General features: G+C 40.5%; 2 protein-coding genes across 2 annotated transcripts; one reads left to right on the forward strand and one right to left on the reverse strand.

The window, feature by feature from the left end:
* On the reverse strand, positions 1-945 carry LOC103122794 (olfactory receptor 52M1-like). Its single transcript, XM_007533413.1, has one exon. The coding sequence runs from the start codon at positions 943-945 to the stop codon at positions 1-3; it is 945 nt and encodes a 314-aa protein (XP_007533475.1).
* Positions 946-9,283: 8,338 nt separating this feature from the next.
* Positions 9,284-10,234, forward strand: LOC103122851 (olfactory receptor 52A5-like). The gene has a single exon (XM_007533471.2). The coding sequence runs from the start codon at positions 9,290-9,292 to the stop codon at positions 10,232-10,234; it is 945 nt and encodes a 314-aa protein (XP_007533533.1). The 5' UTR covers positions 9,284-9,289.

A 10,234-nucleotide genomic window follows, 5' to 3' on the forward strand; every position in this document is an offset into this window, starting at 1 on the left:
TCAAGAGAGTTTGATTGTTAGGGTTCTAAGAACAAATTGTCGTATTTTTTGTGTCCTTACCCCATACACAATGGGGTTAAGGAAAGGGGGCACCAAAAGGTACATATTTGCAATAAAAATATGGATATGTGCAGGTATATTTTTCCCAAAACGGTGGGTGAAAATGGAAAAACCGGCTGTAGAGTAGAAGACCAGAATGACACACACGTGGGAGCCACATGTGCCCAAAGCCTTAAAGCGAGCATCTTGGGAAGGTAGCCGGAACACTGAGCGGAGAATAAATACGTAAGATAAAGCAATGAGAATGGCATCACAGGAGCCAATGATAGAAGCCACACTGAGGCTGTAACTCTTTGTGGGCCCAGTGTCCACACACGCCAACTTCACTACCGCCATGAACTCACAGTAGGTGTGGGCAATGATGCGTGTTCTGCAGTAGGGCAGCTGTTTAAGCAGAATTGGGTGTGGAGTGAAGAAAGCCACTCCTCGAATCCCCACAACAATTCCCATTAAGGTGATGCATTTGTAGGTGAGAATGGTGGTATGGCGCAGTGGATGACAAATGGCCACGTAACGGTCAATCGCCATGGCCAGGAAGAAGCCTGACTCCATGGTTGTAAAGCTGTGGATGAAGAACATCTGGGTCAGGCAGGCATCAAAGAGAATGTTGTGAGCATCGAACCAGAAGATGCAGAGCATGCGGGGCAGCGTGGACGTGGAGAGGACCAGGTCAGTGACTGACAGCATGCACAGAAAGAGGAACATGGGCTCATGGAGGCTTCGCTCTGCCCTCACCACCGCCAGGATGGTCACGTTTCCCACCACAGCCACCACGTACATGGAGCAGAAGGGAATCCCTATCCAGCCATGCAGGTGCTCTAGTCCCGGGATTCCCATCAGCAGGAAGGTTTCAGGAGAGGGGCGAGAAGCATTGAGAAGGGGCATGATGGTTTTTCCTTTGCTGGTTATCAGCACTTTGAAGACAATATTGTGCCAAGTTGACCACTACTTGTGCTACAAAACAGGAAGGTTTTGATCAGGAAGGGAACTGTCAATGTGTTGTCATGAGATTTCAAATTCAGAATATGGGGTATTTATATTCACAAAGAGTTGATTGATAACATTAGCATAATATATTTGTGTTTTAAAGTTCCAGAAAAATAATGCTTATAGCAGTCCGTATTATATCAGGACTATTACAAGTCACTTCTTCCCTGCATTTCCTGTTAAAGATACGATATGTAGTAATATCTGTACTTAATTGAACAGCCATGTATTAAGGTGATATTGAGCTACTCCTCTGAGATCCTCATTCAGTATTTCACCCACAGTGGTTTTTCAATAACTAGAAATGATCCAGCAAAAGACTCCTACAATTTTCAAGAACCTGTTGAAAAGTCCTTTCCATTAGGTTGAAAATTGTATAACACATACTGCCATTTCCTTGGAGAAAATAAAAATGATGACCTCTGTGCATCTCTGTTTGGATGTGAAGCTGACGTTTTGAGTGTTCCTTCTGAAACAGGATTCATTCAATCTGTATATTCAACCTTTCATTGTCCATTCTGCGTATGTGAATAATCTAACAAACAAAATGTCCTGATGTCACTTCTATTATTATTTTCTTCCTATAACATACCCTTTAAGACAGTATGTTCTCTTGAATATATGTGTGTATTGTTAATGAAATTATATTTAAGAATTCATTTACTTCCTTTTATGAGAATGAGTAAGAGAAACAGAATGACCAGAGGAGTACTCCAAACACATAAAGTGCTGAGAGTTGAACCTTAGGTCTCACACATGCAAAACTGTAATGAAAACAATAAATTCCTTCTCTGGTCATAGTATTGTACTTCTTAATATTAGCCCTAATCTCTATCATCACTCAAAGGATGCAGAGGTCACATAGGCTCCTAAGCTGATTATGGGCCACAGATGAGATGAAGTCAACGGGGTTTACAGTCAATAATATTTATACCCCTTTCCCATATTTGGGAGCTACTCTCTTCCCTGATCCAGCTTTCCAGTCCTTTTTCCAGCCATGACATCATCTTCCGGAACAATAACTTGGATTCACCTACATATCAGGTTTCAGGCTCAGGAAAAAAAAAAAAAACCTAGTATAGTCATGGGCCCCTTGGAATAAAACTAAAATAGGCCTACTAGCTATTTACAAAATGGAGATTCTTCAACTATTCATCTGCACTATTCCAGCCTTTAGGTTCATGATTAGTTAACAACTTGTTTGGCTTTATATGTTAACTCTTTTTTCAGCCACCAGGTTCCAGATGTTAGCATGATGCCAACCAAACTTCTCTGGACAGACAATCCCACCAATATGTCCTGGAGCCCTAATTCCGCAGAGCCTCACCCTAATAGGGAAAGAGAGAGATAGGCTGAAAGTATGGATCAACCTGTCAATGCCCATGATCAGTGAGGAAGCAATTACAGAAGCCAGACCTTCCACCTTCTACACTCCATAATGACACTGGGTCCATGCTCCCATGGGGTTAAAGAATAGGGAAGCTATCAGGGGAGGGGATGGGATAGGGAGCTCTGGTGTTGGGAATTGTATGGAGTTGTACCCCTCTTATCCTATGGTTTTTGTCAGTGTTTCCTTTTTATAAATTAAAAAAAAAAACTTTAAAGATCTTGCCAAAAAAGAAAAAAAAACATTATATTTTGATGTCGTGAAAAAGACTTACATTATACAAATACACTTTTTGTTTGTTTGGTTGGTTGGTTTTTACCTCCAGGGTTAATGCTGGCTTCGGTGTCAGCACCAAAAATCCACTGCTCCTGGTTGACATTTCCAATTTTTGTTTTTTTAATTGGACAGGCCATAGAGAACTTGAGAGAGGAGGGGAAGACAGAGAGGAAGAGAGAAAGATAAATATCCGTAGACCTGCTTTGCTGTTTGTGAAAGGACCCCCTATAGGTCCCCCTGCTTGCACCCAGATCCTTGCTAGGGTCCTTGAGCTTAGTACTATGTTTTCTTAACCAGGTGTTCCACTGCCTGACCCCCTAAAATATAATTTTTTCATAATTTAGTTTTATAGGGCTAATCATGTTTTACTCTATAAAATGCATATGTGAAAAAAATTGCCCTGAAATGAAGGGAAGGATGAAATTACATAGAGATGATAGCTATCAGGGCATCAAGTTAAATTTAGTGAGTCAAGGAAAACCTTCCTAGTAAATGACACTTGAACTGGAATATGAATTATATACGATTTGGGCCCATGAGCTTGAATATAGATTAACATTTTTATAAATAGTATACATAGGCATATATAGGTATATATAATCAGCTGTTATTTATGTCATAAACAGACACACACCCGGGAATGAAAAACAGTATAAAGTCGTATTAAGAATACCAGTCACGGGGAGTTGGCAGTAGCACAGCGGGTTAAGCACATGTAGTGCAAAGCATAAGGACCGGCATATGGATCCCGGTTCAAGCCCCAGGCTCCCCACCTACAGGTGGGGAAAATATTCATTAAAAAGTAAAAAGGAATTTAAAAAAAAGGAATGCAAGTCATGGTGCAATTAATTAAAATCTAGTGTACTTGGGTTTCAAAGACAGGTTCAGGTACACTAAGATTTTACAGGTAAATAAACAGTCATATATAATCACACAAACAGTGAGAAATTTGAAAATATAGTCTCCAGACCTGTTCAGTGGCTATCATCATTAGATGCTGAAAAGAAATTTGAGTCTATGTACATAACACAAATTATTGCAAAAAAACAGATTTGAAAAATGCACACCCTCATAGCTATACACACACTAGTCTCCAGACACTTTATCATAAAAACATACTTGATGGAATCTCTGTGTGTGAAACTTTCTCTCTGAAAATTCCAACCTGCACTTGACTAAGGAGATTATGAGGTATCCATGATTGTGTTTCTTCAATAGAGTCAAAGGGCAGGTATAGTCAAAGGAGAATAAATTCTTACTTCTCTGATATTCTTACAAATGATCTTTGATTCCTAGACTCTGAATTTATATATATATATATATCCTCCTGTGGTTCTAGCACATTTAGAAAATAAATCACATTTAGCTGAAAGAAGTCCCTTTTGAGTTTTCCTTAGAGGTGCTGAGTGGTGGTGTATCTAATTGAGTGCACATGTTACAAGGACCCAGGTTTGAGCCCCTGGTCCCCAGCTGCAGGGAAAAAGCTTTGTGAGTGGTAATGTAGTGCTGCAGGTGTCTCTCTGTCTCTCTCCTTCTCTGTCTCCCACTTCCCTCTCGATTTCTTGCTGTTTCTATCCAATAAGTAAACAAAGGTAATAAATAAAAAGGATAGTCCTCGAATTTCCTTTTTTTAAAAAAAAAAAAAAAAGTTTTCCGTAGGTCACTTCAACTGTCTCTCTAGTTCCATAAAATCTTTCTGTTTTCTTAGAATTAGAAACATTCTGTACAAACCCATTCTGAGAAACTCTTTCAGAGACAAAGCGCAATCTAGCAAACAACTTCTATATGTAGTAACTTCAGTTTAGTCAGCCCAGGGGATACACAGGAATAACATTTTATACAAACAGGCCCTTGTGGAATTGTCACGAGGAGGAGGCACAGTGGTGTTTTTTTTTTTTTCCCAAGACTGATAATCTCCCTAATTTCAGAGACAGTAATCTGTTTATTCCCCTAGGTCATGGCTGCAGATGTAGCTATTCCTCAGTATTAAGATTTAATTTAATAGCTGCTTAATAGTACTGCTACTTTCAGGAGAGGAAATTAATCAGGACACACTCCAAACTCCTTTAGTACATTAAAGTTCAAGTGTCCATTCGAACATAAAAGTCAAAGGTCAGAAAAGGGTAGGGTGTTATATTTAAAATGTAGTAGGAACAAGGATTGTCTATCAGGAAAAATTACCCTTCAAAATTATGTGCAAAAGAATAAGATATTCTCAAATGAATAAAAACTGAGAAAGTTTATTACAACTTACTTGCTCTAAAATAAATGTTAATGGGAGTCTGTTATATAAAGAAACTATATCACCCTTAAGTAGAGTCCCTATCCCACCCCTTGACACTGTAAAGGAATGAAACTGATAAAGCTGTAAAGTTAGCAAAATAGTCTTCATATAAAATAGCTTCACGCAAAGCACAAGGACCGGCATAAGGATCCCAGTTCGAACCCCGGCTCCCCACCTGCAGGGGATTCGCTTCACAGGTGGTGAAGCAGGTCTGCAGGTGTCTGTCTTTCTCTCCCCCTCTCTGTTTTCCCCTCCTCTCTCCATTTCTCTCTGTCCTATTCAACAACAACAATAATAACTACAACAATAAAACAACAAGGGCAACAAAAGGGAATAAATAAAAAAAATAAATAAAAATAAACAAAATAGCTTCACATTTCTTGGGAGGGAAACATAATGAACAGTATTATGTGAAACTTGTTCTTTGGGGATTTTGAGCAAATCATTAATGACACAGGGAAGACATTGCCATCAGAGAGTGTCTCAACTGAGGACAAACTGTTTAATGTGCCAAAAAAATGGAGGAAGCTAGAAAATATTTTTTCGAGGCTTGGTGGTGGTACACCTGGTTAAGAGTACACGTGTTGCAATGTGCAAGGACCCAGGTTCAAGCCCCTGGACCCGATCTGCAGGGGGCAAGCTTCACAAGTGGTGAGGCAGGGCTGCAGGGGTCTCTCTGTCTCTATCCCACTCTATACCTACCTCCCCTCTCAATTCCTCTGTCTTTATACAATAATAAACCAAAATTTAAAAGTGCTTAATTGAAAAAAAGAAAATATTTTCTTGAAAAATTTTTCAAATGACATTCAAACTTGAAAATCATTATAAACTTTTGAGAAAAGTATAATACTCATAAAAGTTGTAAACTTTAACTCTAACGTTCCTTGGTTTATTGCAGATGAAAACTAATAATTTACAAGTACCCTGCCTTGGTGTCTATGAGGTTTTACTGGTATTTGAAACATATATCAAGTATAGGCAAATGTCATATGCCTTGAAAAGAGATTTATAGTGAATAACAAAAGACACTCCTTTAGTTTCATTGCCCTGAAGTAATTTCAGAAATGTTTATCAAATGACCAAGTAGTGTAGCAGATGAGCAGCATAGTTTGTATAAGCGAGCAGAATAGTTTCTGCTTGAATTCATCAGCTACTGGTCTTTTTTTATTATTATTTTGTTTTGTTGACCTTGCTGTTTTGTTGTTGTAGTCATTATTGATGTCATATTTGTTGTACAGGACAGAGAGAAATGGAAAGAGGAGGGGAAGACAAGAGAGGGGGAGAGAAAGGTAGACACTTGCAGACCTGCTTCACCATCTGTGAAGTGAACCCCCTGCAGGTGGGGAGCCGGGGCTTGAACAAGGATCCTTATGCCGGTCTCTGCTCTTTGTACCACGTGCGCTTAACCTGCTGCGCTCCAGCCCGACTCCCTCAGCTACAGGTCTTAACAGGTAAGTGAAAGTAGAGGAAATGATTGCTCTTCATTTCTATATTTTAAGAAATCTCCATTTTATTTTTATTTTCCTCCCCCCCCCACTGTGATTGTTGCTGGGGTACGGTGACTGTGTGAAGAGCCCGCTGCTCCCTGTGACTGTGTGTGTGTGTGTGTGTGTGTGTGTGTGTCTTAAACTTTTTTAATTTCAGGAGTTGGGAGGTAGCACATCAGGTTAAGCACAAGGACCAGCCTAAGGATCCTGGTTTGTGCCCCAGGCTCCCCTCCTGCAGGGGAGTCTCTTCACAGGCAGTGAAGCAGGTCTGCAGGTGTCTATCTCTCCCCCTCTCTGTCTTCCCCTCCTCTCTCCATTTCTCTCTGTCCTATCTAACAATGACGACAACATCAATAACAACAGCAATAACTACAGCAACAATAAAACAAGGGTAACAAAAGGGAAAATAAATAAATATAAAAAATTTTAAAAATATTTCATTGGACAAAGAGAAATTTAGAGAATAGGAGGAGAATGAGAGAAATAGAGACACCTGCAGCTCTGCTTTTCAACTTGTGAAGCTCCCCCCACCTTGCAAGTAGGGAGTGGGGATTTGAACCCAGGTCTTTGTACATGGTATGGTACGCACTCTATCAGGTGCCTGGATCCTAGCCCCTGAAATTTTTATTTTAAACTAGTGAAACCGCTCTCCTGAGAAGAGAACTGCTGTACCATGCATTTGACCTAAGTTCAAGTCCCTGGCTCTCATAGTGCTGAGGGAAGCTGTGCTATGTATTTTTTCTGTCTGTTGATTTATCTAAGTATCTACCTGAAAATTTCAACCTGGGGTGGTGAAATTCTCTCAGTGATAAAAGAGAGGGAGGAAGAAAGGGAGATCAGAGAGAGAGAGAGAGAGCGAGAGAGAGAGAAAGTTAGGGGTCAAGTTCACACCTAAGGAAGGGAAGCATCACAAACAGTGAATGAGTTGTAGGAGTCTCTCTCTCCCTCTATCTCCCCTTGTCAATTTTTCTCTGTTTCTATCCAAAGTAAATAAAAATATAAAACTTAAAAACAGAAAATAGATTTCTATCCAATTCTGGCATTCTCCTGCTTCACTTCTAATAATCTCTGAATTAATTATTGTTTGTTTTTTAATTTTTATTAATAAAATGTAAATATGGACAAGGCCATAAGTTAAGAGGGTTACAATTCCACACAATCCCCACCACCAGAACTCTGTATCCCATCTGCTCCCTTGAAAGCTTTCCTATTCTTTATCCTTCTGGGAGTATGAGCCCAGGATCATTACGGGGGTGCAGACGGTAGAAGGGCTGGCTTCTGTAATTCCTTCCCTGCTCAACATGAGCATTGACAGGTCGATCCATACTCCCAGCCTGTCTCTTTTTCCCTAGTGGGGCAGGGGTCTGAGGAGGTGGGGCTCCATGACACATCTGCAATATCCCTGCTTTTAGGTTCATAATTAGTCAACATTTTTTTCTGCTTTATATCTTAATTCTTTTTCAGCCACCAGGTTCCAGATGCTACCATGATGCGAAGCTGACTTCACTGGGCAGACGACGCCACCAATGTGTCCTGAAGAATTTTTTTTTTAATGACCCAGGGCCAGCTAGTTATTCCCTAGTTCTTTTATTCCTAAGAGATTCCTCTCCCCTAGAAGCTTTATGACCTAGTTCCAATTCACCTCTGTGACTGGAAGTCTGAGGTGAGAAAAGTAATAATGCTCTGGGGTATTAGTGAGATAGTGATGCTCTGTGACCACCCCAGGCACTAAAGACTATCACTGACTCAATTAATACATGCTGGAAGTTTGGTGCAAGCAAAACAATGCAACCAGTCCGTCCATATGCCAGGCCAACCCTCAGCTCTCGCCAGGTAAGTTTCTGTCCACACAATTTAGAAACCAAGGAGATAAGGCGTTGCACTGGCTGCTATTTTTAGGAAAAAGCAAATGCATTTCATAGTTAGCACATATGTGTTTTCTTTTAAGTCTAAAGTTCCTTGGTTTATTGTAATTGAAAATGACTCTGCCATTGGTGTCTATGAGGTCTTATGGGTATTTGAGTCATTTGTCAAGTAGAGGCTTATCTCATATGCCTTGAAAAGAGATTTCTAGTGAATAACAAAAGACACTCTTTTACTTTCATTGCCCTGAATTAATTCCAGAAACGTTATTATTTGGTCATTATCAAATGACCAAATATCATAGAAGATGAGGTTTTCCGACTCTCACCATTAAAGAAATATCAAGGCTTTTTAGATCCCTCTTGGAGGAAAGAATTATCTACCAGTGATTTTTCAAGTAAACTAGAGTTCAAAGAAGCTAGAGCTCCAATACTCAATAATTAAATACTCTCAGTTTCACAACTCTCATTCTCACAAGAACTAAGTATGGAATTCTGAAAATGCCCCCACTTTTCAGCTCTGGTAAAGATTTTTCAGGATATTGATGAAGGCTGTTGTGGTGGTGTGTGTTTGGGGCTGGGGGAGCTCAGTTGGTGGAGTGTGGGCTTATAGGTCTGAGGCCAAAGATATATCATCTGTACCACATACAGAAGAGTGGCATTCTGATTTATCTCATTTGGGACGTGTTTTCATAATTAGCAAAAAAAAGTTGTGGAATTTCTTTCTTCTGTTATTTTATAGCATGTTATAGCATCTCATTACCTTCTGACCAAACTGTCATCCATTCATTAAACTGGATATTAAATATATTTGTTCAGTGTACCATGTTGGCTGAATTATAGTGGCTGAATAACAGTGAGGGTTAAGTGCTTTTCACTTACCATCTTGGATTTTTTTTTTTCCTTCAGGTATCAGAGTCTGCAGCAAGAAGGAATATCACCTTCTATGGCATCCATGAACATGTCATATTTGGACCCCGATGTTGTTGTCTTGATTGGAATTCCTGGACTTGAACATGTGCAGTTCTGGATTGGGTTTCCTTTCTTTGCTGTATGTCTGGTGGCTCTTCTGGGAAACATCACTTTACTGATCATCATCCCTACAGAACGCAGCCTGCACCAGCCCATGTACATCTTCCTGGCTGTCCTGGCCGCCACTGATGTAGGACTCTGTGCAGCCATTGCTCCCAAGATGCTGGCTATCTTCTGGTTCAGATCTTACTCCATGACCTTTGACAACTGCTTAGTGCAATTATTCTTCATTCACACCTTACAGTGCATGGAGTCTGGCATCCTGTTGGCCATGGCCTTTGACCGTTACATTGCCATCTGTGACCCTTTGAGGCACACATCCATCCTCACACCTTCCATCCTAGGTCACATGATGGGAGGGGTGGCCATCCGGGCTATAGTGCTGGTTGGTCTGCTACCCATTCTAATCAAGAGATTGCACCATTTCCATTCCGTCATCATTGCCCACTCTTACTGCGAGCACATGGCTGTGGTCAAGCTAGCTGCAGAAGACATCAGAGTCAATAAAGCCTGTGGACTTTTTGTAGGTTTTACAATTCTGGGCTTTGACATGGTCTTCATCCTCATATCCTACAGCCTTATTTTCAGGGCTGTTTTCCTTCTACCACAGAAGGAGGCACGGCTCAAAGCATTCAATACGTGTACAGCACATATTTTTGTTTTCCTTGAGTTTTATATTCTTGCCTTCTTCTCCTTCTTTAGCCACCGTTTTGGACATGTTGTCCCCTCTACCCACATCCTTCTGTCTACCATCTACCTCCTTGTGCCACCTGCACTCAACCCCATTGTCTACGGGGTAAAAAACAAGGTGATTCGTGAACGTGTGGCAGGGATTTTTCTTCTGAATCGTACGTCCTAA

The sequence above is a fragment of the Erinaceus europaeus genome, chromosome 17 (genome assembly GCF_950295315.1).
Source record: "Erinaceus europaeus chromosome 17, mEriEur2.1, whole genome shotgun sequence".
NCBI classification, from domain to species: domain Eukaryota; kingdom Metazoa; phylum Chordata; class Mammalia; order Eulipotyphla; family Erinaceidae; genus Erinaceus; species Erinaceus europaeus.